Consider the following 27,320-nt stretch of genomic DNA (forward strand, 5'->3'; position numbering starts at 1 on the left):
TACCAATTACTTGTCTTGTTAACATGATATGATATGAATGTTTTTGTCTAAGTAAATAGAACCATACCATTTTTTAATATGAGTTGTCCCTGTGGGATACAAATCCCTAACCATGGCAGTTTATTTCTCTACCCACTGATCTAGGCAATGAATATAACTCCTAACCCTGTTCATTTTAGTGCAATGATATACACTTTGCAGGGATATTAGAATGGTCTGAACTGATGTTAACTGCTGCATATAATTACATATAAATTATACATACACATTTGCAGACCTCACCATGTGCCTGATTTATAGGTGCTGGTGGTAGGCGAAATAGGAGAAAGAAAGACTCACACACAATAACACTTAAACCATTTTGTTACCAGTTAGGGAATTCTTCTTGTGAGGGGCCAATTTCATATTGTCGCACACAATTAGTAGTCACAAATCCATGAAAGTCAAGGTATCGGAGGTGTCAGGCTCTTAGGAGACAAACACAAGCAGAGCTCCTTTTTATCAGCGGAACATTTAAACACTACTTTCTGAATCACTTGCAATCACAGGACCCGAAAGCTGAGGGACACAAGGTAAGGGCTGCATTGTTTCTCCAAATTTGGGAGTTGGTTTGTTTCTCTTTGATCTCTCTCTATTTTCCCCCCTCACAACTAACATCATTCTGTGAGAAATGGGTTCCACCACACACAGTGCAATCAAGGATTTGATTGAAGCTTTTTATGCATTACAAAACTGCTGGTTGTGTAGGCTACATTAACTGCAAATAGACACAAAGTGCACAAGGTAAATAATGTCTACTTTCCAACATGATGCTTGTGGTTGAGGCTACTACCTTACCTTAAATTAAATTAAATTACCTGAAATCCTGCAATCCTTTCAGAAAACTGAAAAGATTTCAGTGGCTTTCCATTGCAGCAATAAGGGATTTCCAAACGCATTCAAGTTCACAAGAGTCCTTTTGTAGCACTGTGTTCAGGTGGCCGGAAATTTCTTGCGGAATGGATCAGTGATCTTCATGAAAAGTGTGCTCGCTACTTATCTACAGATGTGCCGTTGCTTGACAAACGTGGCAAATTGAAACAGATTCAGCGATGAAGTGACATGGTCGAAAGCTCTCTTCAGTACCGTGGCTTTATGCATACGGTGTGATTGTATCGCAATCAAAACCAGAGGGTTCAGAGTGAACCATGTCAGTGTCCTTTATTTGACTCGCGTCCTCATGCAAGACGACAAGCAATGCTAGCATAGCTGCAGGTTGGTAGCAAGCATCACATCGATGAGTGTGTATTTCCTGTAGTCTTTTTGCTTATGGTAGTTGTAGTTTTCTCCTCCATAGTGGGTCGGGTAGGGGATGTACTGCTGTGTGTTTCTTCTGTCCAGCATGCTTTGTAGTTATTATTATTTGACAAAGTGAAAATGATGTGTCTGTAGGTGCTGGAGGGGAGAGAGGAGGGAGAATGTTGGGGGGGTTGGGTGATATTATGTGATTGTACTCTCTTGCCATGTCCACGCCTGTTACTTGCATTGCAGCGGATCCCTTCTTTTTTGTCAGCCAGCACTCCATGGCATGCTGAAGAATGTCAGGATGATCTCAAATCTGTTGAAAACCTAAACTTGACAATTTCGAGAAATTATACATTGTGATTGCAGCTACCATGGCCTAAGGAATCCACTGGGGGAAAATTGTGTTTCTACGACATAGGGTTCAACTTTTTGCATTTGTGGTGCCCCTGGGTAGAAGTGAAGGTGCTTCTGGTGGTCCGCTCTATTGAGGCCCATCAGTACACAATTAAAGTTGTACAGTCCATCAAATAATGAATATATCAAAACAATATTGAATATAGGCCTATATTCTTTAAAAAAAAAAGTTTGATATGTTTTCATCACATGACTCCAAAGATGATGTGTACCAAATTGTGTGAAGTTCTGACTCATGTTACCAAATTATGGCTTATAGTTGTGGTACTTAAAGCAGCACTATGTAACTTTCCTCTTCTACCCTGGATTTGAACCTGGTTTCCTGCATTAGTGCTGAAAGCCTGTGTTTTTCCAAGATATCTTGTTTGTGACAAGTGTTGGAAAGATGGACCAACTGACTAACCAACATCAGCAGAGCCACGCTGCTAGCAGGACTAAACGTGCTATTATAATGATAATCATCTTTGTCATTGGACTGATGCACCTTGTCCCCTCTTGTGTTCATTGACTTTCAGTTATTTAAGCCTCAGTGACATAAACCAAACCAAAAATAAGTAATAATTGCCATCTTATACACTCTGTCTTTGGCCCACTTCAGGCATCCTGGTTCTGTGGCTCATGTTAAAACCAAAACCCTCCCGCATCATTTGAATCGCGGGAGCTATGTCGCTCAGTTCAGCTGACATGTTGTGACTTTGGTGGTGGCAGCATTGGCAATGTTTATGTCACCAGTGTGTTTTTATAAGCTTGGAAAGCAAGGGAGCACAACATGTACTTATACCTGAGACATACAATTCTCTCTCACTAGTCCATTCACAAGTGTTGCATCATATACATTATCTCAAGAAATCCACACACACTGTAGCAACAACAAACTACTTCTCCAACTGTATCCTACATCGGATGTTGCTCTGTTCGCTTCCCAGAGTTGGACATTTTTCAACTTGCATGATTTGTTTAGTTTTGGTGTAGAAGGAAATATTGCTCCATGATGTGTCTTTACATTGACTTAATATTGAATTGCTTCGCTCAAAAACATTGCATGTCTTGTGTGAACACATCTTTAGACTCTCCCAGGCTCCGATCTCCCAAAAAAACTCTGACACTTTCTGTTCATCAAACCGTTCCAGCAGCAGCGAAGATGCCTCTTATTACCTGACAGAACCCATATGGCACCTGTGGGTTGTCAAGTGTGTCTATACGTGTGTGTGTGTGTCTCTGTGTTTTGTGAATGTGTGTACAATATTGATGTGTGTATGTCCTCCGTATCGGTGTGTGTCTGTGTTTGTGTGTGTATGTAGACACTGTATTCCAGTGTTTCTGTCAGGCTTGGCTTCACATCAGGGCCCTTGGTGGTGCGGAGATCTATCATGGAGCTGTCTTTGCTGCTTTTGTCCTCATGACTATTTATGGTGCTGTTTGGGCTTGTCTACTTCTTAGCCCCACTATGACCGACTGAAGACACTAGTGCTGCTCCTTCTAGTTCAAGTTCATGGGTCTGTAGACAGGAAGAGGCAGGATCTGACATGACTAGGTGCACAGTTTTCTAAAGACTGCGTATTTGAATTGTACCCCCATCTGCCTTAATGTTACTTATGTTTAAGGTTTTGTTTACATAATCAAGGTTATAATACTTATAGTTTTGGATTTTTCATTTTAGTTTAGTTTTAGTTCGTTTTGAGATTTTTCTTCTAATTCAGTTTTAATAAGCTTCTAGAGCGGATTTGCTAGTTTTTATTTTTATTTTGGATAATGCCAATAGTTCTAGTTAGTTTTTATTCGTTTTAGTTTAATACTTTCGGCCCTTTTCAATCCTGCACCAAATAAACAAATTAGTCAGGTGCAAGGGATTGAAAAGTATTGTTTAATAAAAACTCAAGAAAGAAAAAAATATTCAGTTACAGATTAAGTTTATAAATAACTTGACAAAAACGAAAACTAGTGATTTACAGTACTAGAGTGAAGAGGGTTGCTGCGTGATCAAATCAATTGATTGAATGTTTGATAAAGCACTGTTAACATGTGATGACTAAATATGAGATTTACAGAGGTTTTGAGGTGATGCACTGTACGTTATATTATCATGAGCTTAAGTTCTGATTAGATAAATAATTGAACACATACACAGTATTTTCGGGCCTTACCACATGAAGACAGATTTTCTAAGAAACTACTTTTGGCCTTGATGGTGTTGTTTGATCTGAAATGTGCCAGCTAATAATAAGCTGGATATGTTGAGTCAAGATTTCAGGATCGTGATTGTGGAAGGAGTGTGTTGACTTGTTGAATCCGAATTTGATGATTTGATCTAGAGACTCGGACAATAAAGACAAACATAGAAAGAGATTAAGAAAGTGATATGTGCTGCTCTTGTCGATTTATATACGTATCATTTATGCACCAATGTGCCAAATTGAAACAACAAAACCATAGAAATATAAAGATTTCCAGAAATGGATAGTAAAGCATCAGTCTTTTAGGCTGTTTTTTGTGGCTGTGACAGTCGGTCTGAGCCACTCCAGCAGACTGTGAGGGGTGAAGTTGGACTCTTGACACTTTGCAGATTACCGTAGTTGGATGATGATCTCTAGTGGTTCGTTCCTACTGGAACTCCAGCAAACGAGTCAAAATCATGAGACGCTTCCATTGATTGCATACAAGAAGTTTTCTTAAAAATAAGGGTCACTTTTCTACTCTTTGTGCCCTGTGACTTTCTGGTTTCCATGCTAACCAGCAGAGCTGCCAGAATGCCTTTAAACCATTGTAAAGATTTAGTGTCACTTTAGCACACTTACAGAGAACTGGTACTTAGGTTGATGTTAAGCAATGCAATGAAGCATCCTCCTAATTGCTCACCTTTCATCAAGAACCACAACGAGTGCTGTTCCATGCTAGATTTTTTAGAAGGGGACCATATTCTAGGAAATGTTGCTACAAGTATACGTCTGTACATCATCTTTATGTCTGTTTTAATTATGTAGTCGAATGCTAATTGATGCTTAAGTGGTTCAGACTTCCATCTCTGGACCCATTTGTACCATTGGCTGAGCTAAGATCAAATCTGACCAGTGCTTTTGCTTTATGCCTCAACTTCACCATCTCAGCTTACTCTGAAGTCTAAATAAAGAAAAATGCAAGGGGAGTGGACTTCTCTCCCCTTTAAAAATGTATGTACATAGTGGATACTATGAGGTTAATTAGTCGGGGTGGGAGCAGGAAGTGGGTCAGCCTGTATTTGCTTTCCCTAATGTATTGTTGTTTATGTTCTCCCATGTAACATGACTGTGGACTTACATAACATACTTAAAGATATTGTCTGTTTATTGTTGAGGCCTGTATAATATACATACTTTTTATTGCAGTTCAACATGACTATATCATTAGCATTTTGAGTACCTGGGCAGTGATGTTGCTAGGTTTTCAATGTAATGGGTCCTGGGATGCAAGGGTGGTCTTTTAGATGGGTCCCAGGGACATTTTATGGGTCCCCAATTACACGTCCCCCCCCCCTATCGTTTTCTTTGATCTCCAATCTCCATATCTTCTATGCGTGTGTGACTGTGTACATTATATCCTGATGCAGTGGATCTCAACCTTTTCAGGCAGCGACCCCCCAAAATAATCATATTTTAACTGGGGACCCCCCACCCTGAGGAATTAGGAGTTGAGGCACTTAATTTAGTTTGATTCAGTTCCACAGATACATATTGTGAAAATAGCAGATCTAGATCAGTGCGACCCGTTCCTGCTTTTCAAGACCGATACCGATATATATACATATATTAAAAAATCATAAATATATTTTTTCAAATGTATATGATTCTGTAGTATTAGCACACCTTATGGTAAGAAATACTAGTAGTGGGCAACAGGTGGATTTAACATACCTTTGACCAATAGAATACATTTAATCATAGAACCTTTTAATCATTATTATTATTTTATTTTGTATTATTTATGAATGTAGAATTTATTTTTACTATTTATTGTGTAGACTGAAAACACTGGCTTACAGTGGAAGTATTGGCAAATAAAGAAATAGGAATTCAAGAAATAATGAAGACAAATACTGACAATGCCTATGAACATTGGCTTGCAGTTATTGCACATAGTCAACATGCAATAATACTATTAGGCTTGTCATTGAGAAAGGAAAATAAAGTTGTCTTTTTGAGGAGAAGTGGAACCTTATAAGTCACTTTAAGTTTAGCAAGAGGGAGAGGGTCTACCCTCTTCAGGGAATTAATTGTTATGATATCTCTAAGCTACAGAAAACATCCAGTTGCCTATTAAACATACACAAGACACAGACGATAGACAACCGGTTACTTACAGCTGCCATTAATTAGTGCTTTTGTTTGCCTTTGTGGTCAAATTAGGGTCAAATGCATAGGATCAACGAGCCATCGTTAACCTGCTAATGTTACACAGCTGATTGGCAACATGCGTTAATCCACCACTCACTCTGATCTCCAAGCAAGTGGGAGAACACTCTAAAATCGGGGATTTTACTTTGGCTGGTCAATTTAAGATGACAACAGCAACAAAGATTAGTAGTAGACCTGTATGTATGATGATCAGTTATTATTCCAGACAGTGGTCTATCCAAGACGTTTTAACACGTTTAAGAGCAGGTCCTCATGCCGTCTCTCTCTCTCTCTCTGTGTGTGTAGCGTAGACTAACAGCGAGGGGCTGTGCTGCTGCTTCTGCCACACAACGCCGTTTAACCGAGTTATACTTCTCCAGTACAACGGTGTCTAACCGGAGAGTTATACTTCTCCACCAAAAGTGCCTAACCGAGAGAGTCCATGTAGATCACAGCTGACAAATATTATATATTATCGGAGCTAATCGGAGCTGCGTCCCATGGACGCACTAGAGTTGTCATGAATGCGTCCTTTCGCAATATGGTGCGTCAGCGACGCAGGACGCAGGCCTACGAGCATCTCTGCCTGGGGTGGATTTTCAATTAATATGGTATTTTTAAGATGCAGGTTGTAACTACAGGGGGAGGGCAGTGTCCCTAGACACCTCAAGGCTTGCTCAGTCGTTTTATGGAGGAACTGGCGTTAGGCAAATAAGTAAGTAGTTACTGGTGATAAGATTGTTGCTAAGCAGTGCTGACCTGAGCTATGTTTAGTGGCCGGAGTTGGTATGGTTATTGACATAATCAATTTCCAGGAAGTAAAAGTCCTTGTAGGCTTGAGAAAACATTCCAGATCATTGTGTATTGGTTTAATAGATGGTATTGTGTTGCACTTTTATGGAGCGTAGGTGTCTTAATTTGTCTCAAGAATGTTGGCATCCCTTCCTTGCAATACGTTATAATTGACTGATCTACATTGAGCAAGCAGGAGGTGTTCAGAGTTAGCCTGGTTCCAGACCATAGACCCCGCCCACTCTCTGAGTGGACTGCCCCTCTTGGTCTGGTGTTGTAATGAACCTAGGATTTATCCGGTACAAAAAGTACCGTCCAATGAGAGTCAGAGTCGGGGGTGGGGATCCCTTGTGATTGGTTTAGGGAAATTCTAATCCCCTCCCCCTTGTAATCGCCTACACTGGAGCCAATGTCAGACAGAAGCTCCACGCAGCTTCAGTCTGATAATCAGGCTAGTTCAGAGTTCTACTCATGGACATATTGACAGGATGGACCAATGGCTGTTGTGGTGATCAAACCCATGACATTGATTCTGGTTGTGGTACAACCGTGATAACAGTTGGACCACTCTGATGCCCATTGCATTTACCATCTACAGTGTTAGGGTGTCAGGTTGTTTATGGTAGTAACAGGTTGGGCAAGTAAGTAAGAGTTCTGTATGCTGGGGAGAAGTATGTACATTCAACCTGATATTTTATAGTCATTTTATTCCTAATAGAAACTGATATGAAAGAGGTTCATTCCAAAACCTTATACATCACTTTTGGGGCGGAAACTCCTGATATATATTTTGTTAATATTTATATATATTTTTGAAACCTCACAAAACATTCCTGTGTCTGAAGGTCTTAATCTAGATTGTACCATTTAACAGTTACAGTTGGCAGAACGGCTTGCTTTACTTGGATGCCAAGAGAAGCGGTCTATTTTTAAAAAGCTGATGGATAATGCTTAATTTGGAATGAACCTCTTCATCTGTAATGTTTTTTTTAGTTTAGTTAGTTATGTACTGGGGTACAGTGAGATAGCAGAGACCTAGCTTCAAGGTGGGAAGATAACATCAGCCAAGAAAAGGCTGATAAGTGCATGCAATGTTTGCATTGGTCTGTTTGCAAAACAAATTTGCCCTTGTGGAACACTAAAGTTTCAAATCGGCCAATTTGGCATTGGCACATAGCTTTCCACAACTGTTAGTGTTCAGTGACGCTATATTATATTGCTACTGGGCAGCATCGCCAGCGCGATAAATCAAACTGAGGTTTGGAGAGCTCCCTTTAATCTCTCAAATATTAACATTTCTCACACCAACATTTTGCAATCACCTTGCAAAATGTTGCCGGTGTCCAAAATGTTGTTTTGATGGCTGAACAGATTAACTTCCCTCCTTGGCTGGTCTCAAAAGGTTTGTGGTGGTGGTGGACCTAAGGGCGGGTGTGCTTGGGGTGGTATGGTTGGTGGGGGAGGGGGTGATCCAAACCGGTGTTCCATGTGTGTGTTTTGTGCAGGAATGGGAGACAGAGAGTCACGACTGGTACTGTTTCGAGTGCCACCTGCCGGGCGATGTGCTGTCGTGTGAAAACTGCTTCCGCGTCTATCACCTCAAGTGTCTTTCAGAGGAGTACAAACCACGAGACGGGGGCTTCCACTGGCACTGTGCGGTCTGCAGGGTAGGTGGTGTGTGTGTGTCTGTGTGCGTGTGAATGGGTGTACCGTATATGGGTGTGCGGACTGCGGACACCCAAAGGTACTTGAAAGGATAACTAGATTTTTTTTGTTTTTTGTCTGTTCCCTGCCAGGTATCAAAAGTAAGGTTTGACTACAAAACCCCCCCCCCCCCCGTGCCACTGTACAGTTTCATCACTATAAAAGTGCTTTTCAGAGTGTTTTGTGTTGACCTATGTTCCCAAATAAAGTTGGTGAAATATACAACTTGGCAGGGGTTGCCTTAGAGTAAAATTTCATGATCACTGGCTTTACCATAACCACTGGTCTACTGGCCACTATTAAAATTAAAATACATAAATACATTTCTGGTCCATTTTCGATGCTGAAGTCGTTTTGGCACGACTGTCAGGGGCAGACAATGGTGCTGATACTGATTAATTAAAAAAGTCAAATAATACGATATACTGTATCAGCCAAACCTATCTACCAGTATGGCTCTCCTCAGTTTGTGTTACTGGCCCTGGATCAGCAGCTTGTTCCACGTGCAATGTGTCTGTCTGTCTCCCAAAGCTTTTACAGACAACCTTTTACAGTCCGTCGAAGCTTGTCTTTAGTGTGTGTGTGTGTGTGTGAGAGAGAGCGATTGAATTATGCAAACAAGGATATATTACTATGTGCAAAAGATGTAAAGTGATGTAGAGGATTTCAAATCAATTTTGTGTCTCCCCCCCCCACACACAAACTAATACCATCAACATAATCATAAATGAATTCTAGATCTGTCTCTTGTTTATGCTTAATAGACAGCCTTGGTAAAATACATTTTACAGGTATTTGTTGACAATTGGAAAAACAGTTTTTTTGCTATATACTGTAGATCTCCAGCAGTTTACATATAATTCTTGATCCCTTTATTTAGAGCTCTGTCACCTATGCCATGGATACGGAATGTTAGGTTGACCGACACTTGACCCTATAGAGGAGTGTTCCTAAACAATTTAATTTATGCATCATACTGTGTGGAATTCCTGTCATTCAAGTTGTTAAAAATGATAGTTTCTTAATTGAATAGATAATTCAATTAATTCAAGAGAATATTTCTTTGAAGACAAAAGAGGAATCATTTTCCAGAGGGTTATATTCATTTCATGTTATTCAGTCAAACCCCATCTGTCCTCAGTATATATTCAGAATGTAAGCAAATCCAACAGACCCAAGTGAGATGCCAGAAAATGACATCTGAAATTCGGACGGTTTAAACCAACCTCTGGGTGTTCAGAGTCTAGTATGTTTGGAGAGAATAAATAAGTATACATTTGATAAAACTTACTTAGTAGTGGAAAGAAAAAGGCTTTTATCTTTGTGTTGCATCAATAAATAAATATTCCAAATAACATAATTCCACTGTCATTTGACCTGATAATCCTCAGTTATCCCTCCGTTCCTGTCATTGATGTGTTTTCTTTATGTTTTTGAAAAAATATTTTTATTTTATTTTCCTAATATAATCCCCAAATTGGCTATTTGGTCTGCGAAGGGTGTAGACAATAATATCTTCTACAATACACATGGATTTACCAGCTGCTTCGTATCACCTGTCAGTGGAGGGTGTTATGCTCACAGAGGAACATGCTATAGAGAATACCCTCTTCTGCTGGCTTCCCACCCATGAACACGGCCAGTTGTGTTCGTCGGAGCGCCCGGCAAAGCCGGCGGCACCGTGGTGGAATCCAACCCTAGTCTCCATGGTGGTGGGCAGGAACACCCAACCGATGTGTTTTCTGACATAAAAGTTGCATTCTGTGTTCAGGTGGCTTATTCGTTATCTCCAGACCAGCCAAGCGATTATCAAAATGCGCTTAATTCACACTTCTTTTTTTTATGACTTTCTCTTAGAATGCTTCAAAAGTGTGATTAAAACGTTTTGTTTTCTTGTGAATTGGATGTAAACAGCAGCTGAAAACAGAGAGAGAGAGACAGCCAGGCAGTGAGACCCTTCCACAGGGAGAGGTCAGTTCCTCTACAGTTCACTGCATTCAGCTAAAAGCCCGCTGACCTCACAGGAGTGTGTGTGTTATGGTTTCAATGTGACTGGAGTGTTTGAAAAGATTATGTCCATTTCAAATGTTTATTTTTCTTTAACTGTTAACATTTCTCTTTTCCCCTCCTGCCCTCTCTCTTTCACCCCTCTTGACTACTCTTCGCCATCTCTGTCCCTCCCATCTCTCTCTCTCTCTCTCTCCATCTGCAGGGAAGTAAAAAGAAAAACCTGAACAGACAGGACATGCGTAAATACCTGCGTTTTATTGTTGAGCGGATGAAAGAGAGGGTGAGAAAACACGTATGCACACACACATTTGTTGTCACAACACAATGGCATATGAAACTGGGGTCCTCGACATTAAATGTTAGAATCACTGTCCTAGACTATCAAAGACTAGTAGCCTACGTTGTTAAGCTGAGAGATTGCATTCACAAAAAGTCTATATGCAAGCTCACAACATGTTGCGATGTGACATGTCTTGAGCTTATAATTATTTTTGAAATAATTAAGAATTGTTGTGGTTAAGTCGTTCACAGCAAGGTATGTGCATTTTGCAGGGTTATTGCTGTTCATACATATTAGTCTTGACCAAAGATGTGAAGAAGATGTGTAGATTTTCACAGATTGTGGGATAAGTCCTCCTTGGTCAGATGCACAATTCTGTCATGGTGTTCTATGTACACAGACTTTCATGGTGACCTTATTGTCCTCTTTGAGTGCAGTGTTTTTCAGAAAAGAGCGGGAAACAGAGTGAAGGTGTAATGATCACAGCCAGCTCTCATCAGTCATACAGACTTAACACATTGGGTGCCAGGTTTTTTTAAAAACAGAGTACACTGAGTGCCAGGATTTTTAACCATTTTTTAGGAGCCGAGATACAGGCTTTTGAAGTCATAAGTTAACCAGAAAGTGGATTGGAGTCAAAATCTTCGGAAAATGATATCTCCTGGTGCTTAGAAGGTAAAAAAAAAAAAAAAAAAAAGAAAAATACATTTTTTGATTTTTTTTTTTTTTTTTTCAATTTTTTTTTTTTTTTTAAACCGTATATATACGGTTTTGGCACTCCGTGTAAGTATTGCAAAAACCGTATATATACGGTTTTGGCACCCAATGTGTTAAGGGCAATTTATACTTTGGACAAAAATTGTCAAATGACAACAAAGATTACGTCAAAACAGCAGAGGACTTTCTCAGTATGAATACTCAAAGCTCCGAACGTCATGATATGACGTGCGACACGTTAGTCAACACTTGTCACTGACTCGAAGCATAAATTGACCTTTGCAGACCTAACCTACTGCATAATGCGCCATCAGTCCAGACTTGCAGACCTAACGTACTGCATATCGTTGCTGTCGGGTAGAAAATGTCCAAAACCGTAGGGGAAAAATAAAACCTATTGGAGTTATTAGATTCTAGTTACAAGCTCTAATACATTTAATTGGTTAACCACTTTCAATCTAACATCACTATTTTTGGCATGTCAGCATAGGCATAATAAATAATAAAAAGTGAAAATGGCAGATCATGTCAAATCGTGACGGCTATTTTCTATATATAAAAAGATAAAATTGGAAGTATATAATAAGGCATAAGTGGTAAAATATTTGTAAAACCAACAATTTGACCAATAGCATCGATCTATAAAATTATAATAATGTGGAGATACCTGGTTTCCACCCGACAGTGACAATATGCTGACAGAGTCAGAGTCTCCATTTGTGTGGTTGGTACAGTAAGATGGAAGGTTTGCTTTGATATTCTTACAAAGTGAAATGAACATATAATGCCTCTACCTGTCTAGTCATCATATCCTCTTTAATCCTCCTATAATTTGACAAACCTCTGTGGTGCATGGTGTTGTGGTGGTGAGCCAAAATTGTTCTGCCCGGTTCTCCTCAGTGGCTGGAGCAATTGATCTAGTAGTATTAATTTCTCAAAATGTTCTTGGGTATAATTATCTTCTGAAAGCACCTATACCCAATCTTTTTCCTTTTTATTTGGACGTGACAGCGCATATTAATGAACAATACATACATATTGTGTAAATACACCGTATTAAGCAAGAATGCTAACTTCCATCTGTAGTCCCCATACATAAAACAAGCAACATTACAAGAGGCACAAATACAGTACGAAAGGAGAAGAAATTATTGTCAAATTATTGATATTGAGTCACTCGGTCAATTGCTGTCTTGGTTGAGTGTGCCAAGGTCGTTCATATCTGGTAGGCAAGGCAAACCAGTATGTTCTAGAAGTCATAAACCAGCATGACAGGGGTGAATATTGAAATGTACCAGATCCTGGGGTCTCTGCGGCTGGAAAAACATCCATACTGTGTGTGTGTTGAGGCTGGCATCCGTGTTTTTTATACTGGTTTAAATCAAAGGTCCAGTAACGGCCCACAGCAGCCATTTATTTAATTTGTTTTTTTCTCCTTTACCGTCCACCTTCCTGTGTTCCTCCATCCATCCACCCCCATCCCCCCCTCTATTCATCTCCCTTCTTTCTGCTGTTTATGGATTCAGTAAATCTTCATCTCTGCAGTATATATTGTCATTCTCCCCTTTCTCCCCCGTTTCATCCCTCTTTCATTTCAACACCCCCTCGTTCCCTCTCTTCGTCCCTCTTGTCATCCCACTTTCACTCCCTCGGTCTCTCCATCTGTTCTTCTCCTTAGTTACCTTTTCTCACACTCCCTTCGTGTCTTTCATCACCCTTTCATTCTGTTCCCTCCTCTCCTCCACCATACTTCCTCTCTTTTACCCTTTCTCCTACCATCATCTCTCCATGGACCCCCCTCTCTCTTTCTCTCCTTCCTGACCACCTCCTCCTCTATAGCAATATTAATATCTCTTCATTTTTCTCTTTACGTCCCTCCCTTCTACCCTCCTGTCTCCTGTTGTCTCCTGTCATCCCTTCTTAACCTTCTCTTTCTTTCTCCTGTTCTCTCTCTCCTCCTCACCCCCCTTTCCCTCTCCTCACTTCTCCTCCCTCTCATTTCCCTGTTCCTCTTTTCCTTCATCCCATCTTTTGCCTTTAATTTTTCTGCCATCTCTCTCTGCCTCTATCCTCCCTCTGTCCTTCGCTCGTTCTCTCCACTCTATAAAAGTGGCTTTAAATCTTCTCCCTCCTTCTTTTCCCCCATCATCCCCTCTTCATTCCAACCCTCCCTCCATCTCTCTCTCTCCTTTTACCCATAATCCCCTTGTACTCTATAAAAGTGCTACTAAATCTTTTTATACCTCCTCTCATCACTCCATTCATCCACCCCTTTCCCCTCCCCCCTTAACCCCCCTCTCTCCTTATGTATCCCTTATCTCTCATATCCCATCTCTTCCATCCATCCCTCCTCTCTAGCTTCTTTCGTTCTTTCTCTCCGTCCGTCCCACTGCTCTTCTATGCCATAAAATGTTAAATCTCTATCCTGTCTTCATCTATTTACCCTTCCATGCATCCCTCTATCCCTCCTACTGCTGTACATGAATGCTGTTAACTCATTGAGTGCCAGGATTGCCAGAATTATTTCAGAATTGATTCTGAAAAGTGCCAGAGTTTTTTTCACAGAAAACAAAAAGTGCTTAGGAAGCGAGATACAGCCTTTTTCAGTTCTAAGTTAAACAAGGAGTGGATGGAGCTGCTAATCTTCAGATGATAATATCTTGGGTTCTGAACATGTTTTTCAAAAAAAAAAAAAAAAAAAAAAAAATTGACTATTTTTTCAAAAACATGTGAAACACGTTAATGGCACCCAGCGCCATAGCGGTAATAACGCGTGAAACACGTTAATGGCACTCAGTGAGTTAATACAACTAATCAACCCCTTCTCATCTTCTACTCCTCCTTTCCTCTCTTAAAGCCCTAATTTATGCTTCGTTGCACAGCTTCATCTGAAGTTTTACAAGCAGGAGCCAAAAATAACAAAATGTATTACAGAAGAAGAAAAAAAGATTCATAAGCGGAAAGCACAATAAATCGCCCAAAATGATCTATTTATGAATGAAGAACATGAAAAATAATTCAATTACAAGTAGAAAAGGTGATTCATCGCTGAGAATAATTACTTTACAAGTGGAAAATGTAACAGAAAATAACAGATTTAGCAGTGAAAAATGTGGCGCAGTACCAAAAATAACTGATGTACAAACACAATGCATTGTGACACCGTTGTGCAACAAATAATAAATTAGGCTTTACTCTGCAAGTTTTTCATCTCTTTATCTCTCCTCCCCTCTCTGTCATTTATCTCTTCCCATCTCCCCCTCTCTCTAATATCTATGTCAGCTCCTCGTACACAATACGGATTTTATTAAATCTCATTATTCCTCCTCTGGTGCCTACTCTCGTTTCTCTCTCCCTTCTGTCTCCATCCCTCTTTTACCGCCCTTCCTGCTCCAGAACCATCTCTCCCTTCGTCTTCAATCTATCCTTCTCTTTTACCTCTTCCATGTCAATATTTGTTTTGCGTATCCAGACGATTGGAGATCTCCAACTACCAATACATCTGATGACATCTAAATTTAGGGGACTGCCCCCGGTGTCATCTAAATTCAGGAGACCGCCCCTGGTGTCATCTAAATTTAGGGGACCGCCCTAAAGTCTTTGCATTGGTGCTGCAATGCAGCTTCTCTTATTTTTTAAATCTCTGAGTTGTTTCCACACAGTTTTAGCTTCTACCTTGAAGTTAGGTGTCACCAGACATATTGGTAGGCAGTAGTGATGAGCGGGCCGACCCGTAACCCGCGGGTCAACCCGCGGCGCGGGTGGTCGAGTCAGGATTTCATAGAATTATACGGGCTGCGGGTGAGTGGGTCAGCCACTCTCACACAAAAAAAATAAAAAAATATTTTGAACAACATGCTTGTTTATTTTGCCCACAAAACACAATGTTGTGCTACTGTAGACATTTAAAGCGACCTTGGGTACTTAAAAGAGCGCTATATTGGGTACTTAAAAGAGCGCCACCGCGGGTCGCGGGGCGGGTTGAGCCATAGATTTATATATGGGTTCGCGGGGCGGGTTGAGGCGGGTTGGGTTCTGTGGCGGGGCGGGGCGGGTCATAAAAAAACCCGACCCGCACATCACTAGTAGGCAGAGATTTCAGATCGTCTTACTACACAAGACTTAGTACAATATGCCTCAAGTCATTATGTTAAAACTTTATTGTTTATCATCACCCCCTCTCTTTTTCCATCTCTCCAGGCGGTGGATCTGAATAAGAAAGGTAAAGACACCAAACATCCCATGTACAGACGTCTGGTTCACACGGCAGCAGATGTCAACATCATCCAAGAGGTAAACCTCTATGGCCCTGTGTGTGTGTCTGTCTGTGTGTGTACGTATGTACTGTATGTATGTATGTGTTGGTCTCCAAGTGTGTGCCGTATGGTAGTAATTACTGGACCGTTCCACTCTACTCTGCAAAACTGCCTAGATAACTTCTCAGCTCCTGGACTGTATGTCTTTGTGTGTGCCACATTGCCCTCTCCTGGACCCCTCGCATGTTATGACCACACACACACACACACACACACACACACACACACACACACACACACACACACACACACACACACACACACACACACACACACACACACACACACACTTCTGCCTTCCATATGAATAGAGCTCTTTGTGCTTATTTTTGCTTCTCTCCAATCATCTCTCTGTCCCTCTCTCTGTCTCTCCGCCTCTCATCTGCCCTCTCTTTCTCTGTCCACCTCTCTCTCTCTCTCTCTCTCTCTCTCTCTCTCTCTCTCTCTCTCTCTCTCTCTCCCTCTCAGAACCTGTTAGAGGGGAAGTATAGGAGTTCTGATGAGTTTAAAGCAGATGCCCAGCTGATTGTTCACAATACGGCCATCTTGTTTGGAGGTGATTGAGAGGGAAATAGTGCACATGAAAATATTTTCTCTTTTAATTCCAGTTCTATCTTGACTTTTAAACTCAAACCTTATGTCCGAACCAGTACTCCAGCTGTACTGGTAACAGATGGCAGATTAGAATAGAAAAGTGATTATTATTTGTTCTAATTCTAGACACTGTGACAGTCGTGCTTTTGTGAAAGTACATCATTTTAACAAACACATTTAGTCCATAACCACTTAACACATGGGGTGCCAGCATTTTCTCATAACAACTTACCTTGGGTGCCAGCATTCTCCCCATTGACTGCGCTTTAATGTTTAAAGCTCTAGAATCCACGACGAGCAAATCCATGTAAAAAAAAAAGCATCCATTCATTATATAGAGGTCTCGTACAATCGGGGAAAATTAAAAACATTCGGAAATCCGTTCCATAGTTGCAGCCAGTTGAAAATAGTCAAAAATAGTCAAAAATACATTGTAAAAAAAAAAGTACACAGGAGCCGAGATGCAAGCTTTTGAAGTCATAAGTTAACCAGGAAGTGGATGGGAGTCTAAATCTTCGAAAAATGATATCTCCTGTTGCTATGGAGGAAAAAAGAAAAAAAAATTGAAACATTTTTTTTTTTCATTTTTTTTTTTTTCAAAAACAGTATATATACGGTTTTGGCACTCCATGGTTGTAATTGAAAAGAAGTATATATACGGTTTTGGCACCCAATGTGTTAAACCCTCTAGACTTATTAAACTGAGTTGGCTCTGTACTTGGACCACTTACTTCTATCTACACCAAATCTCTTTGGCGATCCATAAGCTCACAACGTGCCGCGACACGTTGTGAGCTTGTAGATCTACTATATTTGGCTAATGTTCCCCCCAGAATATGGATGCTGGGGGGGTGGGGTAGTTAAAGTGATGTTGAACCTTTTTTTTTTTGCTTTAGGGATTTATAGCTACCTGTCCATAAGTCATTTGTAAGTATTTGGTCACAGAGCACAGAAGCAACAGATAAAAGTTGATTGGCAATTTTAGCAATTAATTACTGTAATGTCGTGGTGACAAAGTCTGTGAAAATGATTGTGGTTTTACCTACTATTTATTTGCAATTGGAGATCAGTGTGCTTGATTTCTGAGTGTTATATTGATGGTTGTTTCTTGCAGTGCACAGCGACCAAGCAGAGTTTGCACGGATCCTGTACAGCGACATGTGTCATGAGGTAAAACATCTATATTCTCTGTAGTGACCAATGAGTGAGGAGGATAAGACTTGTTACATGACAAGATGGAAGGTTGCATGATGGAAGCGAGGAAAGCAGGGAGAGAGAAATGAAGGATAGATTAGATGGGAGGGAGGATGGTGGGAGAAGAAGACAGGATAAAGGGTGAAATAGTGGAAGGAAGGATGGAAGGGAAGAAGAAACAAAGGATGCTTTTGAAAGACTGATGAATGGAAAGAGACAGGGAAGACGGTGATGATGGACGGAAGGAGGGAGGGATGGAAGGAAGACAGGGATGATAGAAAGAATGAGGGAGGGATGAAGGACAGAAGGAAAGATTAATGGATGGATTGGAGTGAGTAAGTTATGGATTCATATACAGAAAGGAAGGATAAATTGTTCATTTTCATTCATCATGTATTAAGAGTTCAGAGAGAGAAAGTTTCAGAATTATATATAGGTGTGTGTGTGTGTGTGTGTGTGTGTGTGTGTGTGTGTGTGTGTGTGTGTGTGTGTGTGTGTGTGTGTGTGTGTGTGTGTGTGTGTGTGTGTGTGTGTGTGTGTGTGTGTGTGTGTGTGTGTGTGTGTGTGTATTATATACTGTAGAAAATAACAATTTGTTTTGCAGTCTCACCTTTCACTTGAATGTGTTATCAATAAAATGAAATGTATTTCCATTTAAATACATGTACAAGAACATCTCATCTCCTTCATTCTCTCTTTATGTCTCCTTTTTTCTCCTGCAGTTAAACGAGTTGATGTTGTGTAAGAACTGTTTCTACCTGTCCAACGCTAGGCCTGAAAACTGGTTCTGCTACCCATGTGTGAGTAACCAGAACCTGCTTTGTGTACCTCAGATCAGCTGCCATCATTCCTTCGCATGACATTCATACCCCAAAACATTGCTTAACATAAAGCCGAGTGGCCACACCACTGTGCCATGGGCTTCAACGTATTCATGCCTGTCATAATTCTGTAAATGAAAAACATACCACCTGTCTCTTATTGATCTGAATACAAATGGTATACATATGACAGCAGTTGTTTGTCACATCTTTACAACATTAGGCTACCTATACCTTTACCTTCATTTATCTTTTTTCTTTTTGTGTTTGCATCCCTGGTGTGTACAGACTCCGAATCATGAGATCGTATGGGCTAAGATGAAGGGTTTCGGCTACTGGCCGGCTAAGGTCCTCCAGAGAGAAGACAACCAGGTGGATGTACGGTTCTTTGGACACCAACACCAGAGGTGAGAACTGGTACTGGTAAGGGACCGCATTATACAGGGAGGGAGGTGATACTGGACCACGTAATACCGGGAGGACGTTTTCAGGAAAGACCATCTCTAATCTTCCTTCCTTGCTCTCTCTATCCCATCCGTCTTTATCCCTCTCTCCTGTTTCTCTCTTTCAGAGCGTGGATTCCCGCCGACAACATTCAGGACATCAAGATGAGCATTCAGCAGCTGCAGGTGAAGCGCAGCGCCGGCTGGAAGAAGGCCTGTGATGAGCTAGAGATGTACCAGCGCTTCTACCGGGACGGACGTCGCTTTATCTCCAAGGTAGACGACGAAGGGGAGCTGGGAGAGGAAGAGGAGGAGGATGCCGAGGAAGAGGAGGAGGAGGACGTAGTGGAAGAAGAGGAGCAGGAGAGGAGCAGGGTGGGAGGTGGAGGAGGAGGAGGTGGTGGTGGTGGTGGTGGTGGTGGTAGTACTAGTAGCAGGAAGGTGGTGGAGCGGCCGGAGAGGACGGAAGAGGCAGAGTCCAGCATCTCATCCACAAGCAACGAACAAGCACGACATGTAAGTGTAGACTTTCTCTTTCATGTCATACGTACGTGGACACAGGAAGTAAGTGGAGATGTGGGCTTGTTTGACGGGGTATAAGAACACAGTGCTATATAACTCATGCTAGTCTTTCAGACAGGCAAAGCTCATTTCCAGATTTTCCACAGAACCTTTGAGGTGTGCATCTGCCTTCTTTTCAGATTTTCCACCGAAAAAGGTAGACGTGCAAAAGAAAACCAGCTAGTTAAGCATGCATGTAGATATGGGAGCTCAGTTTTGAAGGGAAATGTGCCATACATTATCCTTTGTCTGTTCTTTAATGAGATGGACTGTAGTAAGGTTGCTAGGGTCACTTTGGTAGGATTTGACCGGATAGGATAGATATGGGTTAAAAGATGAACGTCTTAATCCCTAGAGAGGGAGGTTTTGAAGGGAAATGTGTCATACACTACCCTTTCTCTGTTCTTTAATGAGATGGACTGTAGAAACGTTGCTAGATTCACTTCGGTAGGATTTGATAGGATAGATATGGGTTAAAAGATGGAGGTCTTAATCCCCAGAGGGAGGTATGGCTGGTGGTTTCATTGCATTCAGCCCACCACACCTCCAGTACCTCTATAATGCCTGTGCACACATTATCTACTGTATCACTGAAACATAAAATCTGACACTGCTTCTGTGATGTTTAACAAGTTTACTGGTGTCTTGGAGTGAGACAGTGACACCTGGTGGACTGACCACCGCATGACATGTACAGAACTAAAATAAATAGACAACGTTAACTCTGTCAAGTGCTTTTTTTAAAAAAAATCTTTTTACTCTTTTTAAAGCTTTAAAGAAAATGTTTCCATAATTTTAAGTAGGATAAATAGTTACATTCTCGCCAAACCTGCACTATCCCTTATATTAAAACACTAACCTAACCCATCCACTGTTAATCATGTCATCCTGTGTTGTGTTGTCCAGCTCAAAGGCAGTCAGGAACCCAAGGCTAAGAAGAGCCGTCGCAATCAACCAGTTGAACCCAAAGAGGAACCCAGTGTCACAATGGTAACAATAATTCTGTTTCTAATCATTTGAATGTTTTTTTTTTGTTGCTGTTTTTATTTCTGCTGTATGTAAAGCACTTTGTGAGTCTTCTCTGTGAAAAGTGCTATACAAATAAAATTGACTTACTTAATTAATTAAATAATTACAATCAATGTAAAGCTGCGTAACACCCTTTGCATTCAAGCCCTTGTGTTAATTACACCTCAAACTAATTTAAACTACTTATTAGTTAGAGGGTTAGCAGAACATGTATCAGATTACTTGGAGGCCAGTCTATGATGTCAGTCATCTATGACGCAACAACTTGGGAGAGATCAGGGATCTCCCTATTTGGACACAAAGGGACAGACACAGACTCCTCGTCCTCTAAATTCCTCTTGTGTTTCCATCCCACCCAGGATCCAGAGCCTGAGATGGAAGCAGTGAGCTCCAGCCAGGAGATCCCCGTCTCCTCGTGCCCCCCCCAGCAGCCTGAGAAGCTGTCGGTCTCAACGCAGACCAAGAAGGCCAGCGGGGGGTCGCCTCGCACCCTGCACCGCAGCACCCAGACCAGCAGCGATGGAGCCTGTCAGAACATGTGTCACGAGAAGTACACCAAGATCTTCAACGACGTCAAGGACATGATGAAGCAGGACAACAAGAGAGAGACGGAGCGGGTGGTTCGAGAAGCCCTGGAAAAGGTGTGTGTATGTGTGTGTGTGACCTGAACACCCCATTGAGAGCTAGTGCAGGGAATAAATACGTTGAAAATTACAAAGCTAGATGCGTGAAGTTAAAAATGTGAAAGCATTTTACCCACTTGAACCCCAGCATCCATATTCTGTAGGGGAACATTAACCAAGCATACTGTAGCAGATCTGCAAGGGACTGCAAGGATGTCAAAGTGATGGGCACGCGATCAAACTGTTTCATGTTTGATCATGGTCTGTAAAAGCAAAGCCTTGCGCTACTGGTCCTGGTCCATGTTGGCAGGGAGAAAGTCAGATCCAGTACTTTTAAAGGTGGTGTAAGTGATATTATTTGGTTAACATACAGCATATCCTTGTGGTTCTACACCTGTTAAACTACGCACCTATACTACTACTCGTTAGTAATATAGAAAAGCATGCTGTGCTAACCAGGGATTCTCTGAAGACCAGGGTTGGGATCTCAGCACCCCCTAGTGGCTCATACTCACTTTACATTTAATTGTCAGCAGAGATGTACTGTAATGTCAATAGATACACTGAGAGCTTACATTCTGCGTGTGTGTCTGTGTGTACTTGTATTACTATACTTGTGAGGGCCAAATGTCCCCACAAGTATAGTAGAATTTGAGAAATAGACTGTTGTGAATGTGAAGACCATTTCCCTGGTCCTCACAAAGTAAATGGTTGTTTTGCATAAGGAAAATATTCAATATTAATATATTTTCAATGCTGTCCTAAAGTGTTGGATGTCCTCACAACACAAGTATAGTAATACAAATGTGCGTGTGTGTGTCTCTGTCTGCTGCAGCTGCGTTCAGAGATGGAGGAGGAAAAGAGGCAGGCAGTGAGCAAGGCAGTTACGGGAGCCCAGGCTGAGATGGAGAGAAAATGTAAACAGGTGAAGGAGAAGTGTAAAGAGGAGCTAGTGGAGGAGGTGAAGAAGATCGTTGCTCAACACAAACAGCTCATCTCTCAGACCAAGAAGAAACAGTGGGTGAGTGGGAACACACACACACACACACAATACAACACCTGTGTAGAGACATGGTAGTTACTAATAATCTAATAAGGCTGGCCCCGAATGTTTGAAGGTTCGTTTGTTACATTGACATTCGGATGTCAATTTAAAGGTTTGGGAGTTTGTTTATTTATTTCATTTATTTTAATATTGTCAACCACAAGGTGTCCTACTCGACATGCCTGGCAATGATCCAGAAACCAAACCTTTCCAAGGCTTTAGGTCGGTATTTTCCTCTCCGAGAGCAACAATGGATGTGTTTCAGCTCAAACAGCCTTCATCGTGTTGTTCAAGACGCAAACAGAAAATCATATTAAGTCAAATGAATTAATACATTAATTGAGAGCACATCGTCACTACAGGTTATTAAGTAAATAAAGCACTCATACTCATGGAAGTATAAGCTCACCGTAGTGAGAGAGTTCAATGCAGCTTTCAACTCAACTTTGGAAGCCCCCCCCCCCCCCCCAATCCCCGGTAAGTGAAATCTGACATCGCTGTGTGTCCGCTGCCTGCAGCTAAAAGCCTAGTGACGTGAGGTTAGCCTGCAGCTATCCTAGCAGCCCTGGGTGCAGAGACGTAGGTAGAATAGTCAATCACTTCTCTTCATAATAATTATAATTGTGCCACCTGTTATCTGACTAAAGTATTGAGAACATGCTTATAAGAACATGGGTGCCACACGGAAATGAAATAATAATAAAACAGTATTGGTGTGCAAGTAACGTACTCGGTGTGTGCCCGAACACCTGGTAACACTGCATACCGTGACATCCCTAGCATGTATGCATTACCGGATACAGTAGACGGTCTTAGACCGTCTCTGAGCACAGAGCAGTAAATAGAAAGCTATCCATGGATACGATGGGACAACACTACGAGCTGGCGAAGCGAGTAGTTCATTGTTTAGGATATCCTGGAGTGGTTGGCACATTACATAGCACAGAGGTGGAATAACTAAACTGATTGTCATATTATCGCAGGGGGGGTTTAGTACTGTACAGTCTGCAAGTCGCTAGCAGTGTTGCTAACAACAGACTGTGGGGCAGACCGAAGACCGATCGGTGAACATTAACACATGACAGTTATGACGACGGAATTATCTCCGTACTGTCAAACATTTCCCTCACCAAGGAACATGGACTCCACGGGTTGAGAGCTTCTAGATGGGCTATTTTCACAATTTTTGACAAAATGTGACGGTGGTTAAGTGTCTGTGGGTTTTATGAATATTGAACCTACTAAAAGTATTAACAAGAGCATGTGACTAAATAATAACTACATTGGATCCATTGGAACACAGGTTATTCCTTTTTTTCCATTTGCTGAAAAGTTGTGGTTTTGGACATTATGCGGTTTTCGCTCAACAGCAGCGATATGGCATTTTGTAGTCATGACGTGCCTTGTGTGCATTTGTGTCTCCTAGTGTTATAACTGTGAGGAGGAGGCCATGTATCACTGTTGCTGGAACACCTCGTACTGCTCCATCAAATGTCAGCAGGAGCACTGGCACGCCGATCACAAACGCACCTGTCGCAGGAAGAGATGAACAAACCCCCCCTCCTCCTCCCAGCCAGCACGCAATTGGCTCCCTTCCCCTGTCACTCAACTTCCACGACTACCAACCTCCCATCAAACCCCTCCCACGTCCTTTCTTGCCTTCCTGAACTTTTTATGGACTGTATGTAAAATGCAAAGGGGAAAAAAAAAGAAAAAGTTCTCGCTCTCTTTTTTCGATTTCTTTTTTTCTCATTTTGTATCTCATTGTTATTTAATATACCCGTATATGTTGAATAAAGAACAGGTTTTTTGAAGAGCATGGCTCTCATTATACATAGTATATGATTTCCTGTTTTGTTTTTTTGGGTCATTTGTTTCTAGATTGGTTTTTAGATTTTGACTTGTTTTTTTTTTTCTTTACTGATATGCTACTTTTGCAACCGTTACTTTGGAGAATTTGTTTATTTAAGTGTGTAGTAACAAATCAGCATTAACTGAGATTTTATTACCAGAATTTTCTAATCACTTTTCTTACTGTAAATGCAGCAATGAGGAAATTACATGGCGTGGATCTTAGAAAATGAAAAAGAGAAAAAACAAACAAAAACAAAAAAACGTGAAGTACTATCGCGGTGTTGAAATAATAGCTCTGCTTTCATAATGAAAATATATGGAAAAATAAAAACATTGAAAAATATACAAAAAAAAAACAGGAACAAAAAAGAAATCCCAAACAAACCTGCTTAAGGTTATAAATTGTGTATAAATGTAGCTCACAGACATTTAGCGTGAAATATTTTTTGTTTATTGGTCTCATGACTATTTGGGTGGATGGTCCTTCCTTCCATCTGTCATCCTGGAGTCACTCGCGTATCATTGGGAACAGGGTTATGAAGTCGGCCCTTAAGACGCCGACAAAAAAAAAACAATCTTCCATTTTATGTTGGTGTTATGCACAGCTTTGGGGTTGACTTTTGAATAGACTGTAATTTTTACGAATCAAAGATTTTAAAAAGAGGAAAAAAATGAGGGGATTTTTTCTTTTCTTTTTTTACGTTTTTTTTGTCCTTTTTTTCTAGGGAGAATATGATTATATCTATATATCTCTCTCTCTTTACTGAGCTGGATCTTGGAGATGTCACCTCTGTAACTGAATAGTTTTCTTTTCTTTTCTCCCAGATGTTTTTCCCATGACCCAAACACTTGTAATAATGGCAAAAGAAATTGCCTTTTTTTAATCTAAAGACAAACTTTGAGTGCTTGCCCCTCCCCAACCCTCTGTGTTTAGGTCATTTAAAACAAGTTGATTTCCCCCTGGGGTTCATCAGTGTCTTTATTGTGGTGATGTTCACTCTGATTACCGTTTTAAGTGACTAGATATCACTCTTCACTGCGTCATGATGTAGTAGGTTGTCGTGCCTGTCTTAATCCTTTCCAACAATGTCCTATTCTGAGTAATGCCACGTGCATGTCGATAGTATTCAAATTGTTTTATTTTGTATTCAAACCTTGAGATGATAAAAAAGACGATGAGACTAAGAAGCTAGCTTAGCGTTGGGCTCTCGAATGGACAACGGGGAGACAGATGGACCAATATAAAATATATGCAAAAATGTGAACCATCAAGCTGAGGGTGGTTTCTGTTTCTGAATGCCCTTCGTCTCAAGCGTTCAGTGTGTAATTACAGTGCTTAACTCTTTGTTGAAAAGGGGACAATGAAATTGTTTGTTTTTATCCTCATCAGAACTGGTATGGTGGATGTTTCAAAATCAAGCCTACTTTATACTTTGAACGATGGTGCTGTTCGCTGAAAGTAGCTGATTTTCAAGCTAACAACGTGCCACCGCCTTGTCATGCAACAAAGTATGAATTAAGCTTGATGTGTGACGTGTTAAATCCCTGTGACGGTTTTCCTCAGTTATGAAGAGTTGACTGAACAGAGGAAAATGTTTCATTCATTTATTATATGATCCTTTACGCCGCTCAATCATTTCTTCATTACCCACCTCTGGACTCTTGCTACGCATGTATTGGCAACTGCCATCAGTTAGTTCATTTAAGTGTATCACTTTTAAACCTAAGTAACACATTTTGTTGTAAAGTTTAACTACTGCTCGTTTGAATTAACAGTCATATTTGTTTGGTTCTCTTATTCCATATGCTTGTTGATTTGTTTGTCAATCGTAATTATAAATTTATTGCACCGTGACAATTGTGTCTTTCTGAAAAGCATGCTAAGATTAATTTGCCTTGAGTGCAACGAGCTATTTGGGTAACGTTTCAGTTTTAAAATGGCCTTATTCAGTATGTTAACCTGTGGATTAACCTGACAGTGCTCAGTAATATATTATGAATTAAAGTGTTCCTAATAGACAAGCGTGATCAATGTGCAAGCATGTAACAGTGACAATGTACTTGGGTTGTTACCCTGCTTGGAAATAATACACTAAGACATAACACAGGATAATAGTGTATATGTGATACTTTTCCACTGATTAATATGCTGGAATATAGCCATTGTGTGTTGCCATCTTCTGTTTGTTTTTGCATTTCATGTTATTTTCTCTCAGACAGTTTTTCTTTCTTTTCTTTTCTTTTTTCCTTGAATGAAATTGCATTTCATTTTATTAAGTGTCACAACTTTCTGATTTTTAGGTGAAAATCATCCTCTTAATGATGTTTGTATTACTTGTAAATAAAATATTACACATGTCAATCAAATTATACAGTACAGTGTAAATGAATGAAGTTCATATGTCTGACATTTCAAATAGTTCTACTGCCAACATTAAATGGGACATACATTCATCTTAGTCATGAAATCCTTTCTTTTGTTTTTGTCCATGGAGTCTTTGCAGGGATACAGGAAGACTTGTGAAATTGGCTATTTTGTTTCTCCAAAATGTGAAAAATTTCTAAACTCCATTTTGAGAAAAAATAGCCAGACTTCTCACCTGAGCTCAAGGGCGTATCGTCATAGAGGCCAACGGGGCCATGGCCCGGTCTATAAAACTCTGCTCCCCCAGGGGAAAGAAAAACAAAAAAAATCAACATAACATTAGCACCCCTCACCCTATTCTGTTGTTGCCAACCACAGAAATTCTTTGTTTTCAAATCGGGCTTATTTGCATTCGGCCAAATTGTTAATGGGTGGCCATTAAAAAACGGTTTCCCCGTCAAACCGGTTCTCTTGCCAGGCACCAGCGGCTGCTGGTGGGGGGCCAGTGGGGCCACAACCAGCAGCGCCCACCACAACGCCAGACCCGCCACCACCAGCAACCATCTCCGCGGCCCGCAGCACCATAAGTGCGCCCCTGCTCCCCGGATTCCAGCAGCGCAGTTGCGCCTACAGACCTCTCTGCTATCGACGAGCCAGCAACTCAACCCAAACTAAGCCGCTTCCCAACTATACTTGCATATTGTGTTTTATTCACGTTTCTCTCGCTTGCATTAACACTGATGGTAATTCTCAATAGACTGTCACTTATCAGCCATCCCCCACCCGCCCCCAAGATTCTAACCCCCCCCCCCAGCGGGGCGGGGGGGGGGGGGGGTTAAGAATCTGGGGGGTTAAGAATCTGGCCCGGTCCACGTTAGAACCCACCGTACGCTACTGCCTGAGCTGG

At 41.0% G+C, this 27,320-nt stretch overlaps 1 protein-coding gene and 1 long non-coding RNA gene across 2 annotated transcripts in view; one reads left to right on the forward strand and one right to left on the reverse strand.

The window, feature by feature from the left end:
- Positions 1-26,502, forward strand: part of zmynd11 (zinc finger, MYND-type containing 11) — a 35,122-nt gene extending 8,620 nt beyond the window's left edge. Inside the window, exons 4-17 of the mRNA XM_084056492.1 lie at positions 549-572; positions 8,363-8,524; positions 10,476-10,532; positions 10,774-10,851; positions 15,769-15,861; positions 16,353-16,440; positions 17,593-17,648; positions 18,395-18,472; positions 18,782-18,900; positions 19,065-19,452; positions 20,404-20,487; positions 20,886-21,167; positions 21,985-22,170; positions 23,621-26,502. Coding sequence (XP_083912618.1) covers positions 549-572; positions 8,363-8,524; positions 10,476-10,532; positions 10,774-10,851; positions 15,769-15,861; positions 16,353-16,440; positions 17,593-17,648; positions 18,395-18,472; positions 18,782-18,900; positions 19,065-19,452; positions 20,404-20,487; positions 20,886-21,167; positions 21,985-22,170; positions 23,621-23,743 — 1,818 coding nt within the window. The 3' untranslated portion in view covers positions 23,744-26,502. The remainder of the gene's footprint in view (positions 1-548; positions 573-8,362; positions 8,525-10,475; positions 10,533-10,773; positions 10,852-15,768; positions 15,862-16,352; positions 16,441-17,592; positions 17,649-18,394; positions 18,473-18,781; positions 18,901-19,064; positions 19,453-20,403; positions 20,488-20,885; positions 21,168-21,984; positions 22,171-23,620) is intronic.
- LOC311044731 lies at positions 1,861-8,324 on the reverse strand. Its single transcript, XR_014600733.1, has 2 exons — positions 6,652-8,324; positions 1,861-5,094 (listed from the first exon to the last, which is right to left on the reverse strand). It is a non-coding gene; the product is annotated as an uncharacterized lncRNA (long non-coding RNA).
- Positions 26,503-27,320: the final 818 nt, after the last annotated feature.

This window comes from Gymnoscopelus microlampas (genome assembly GCF_963454915.1).
Source record: "Gymnoscopelus microlampas genome assembly, chromosome: 5".
NCBI lineage: Eukaryota > Metazoa > Chordata > Actinopteri > Myctophiformes > Myctophidae > Gymnoscopelus > Gymnoscopelus microlampas.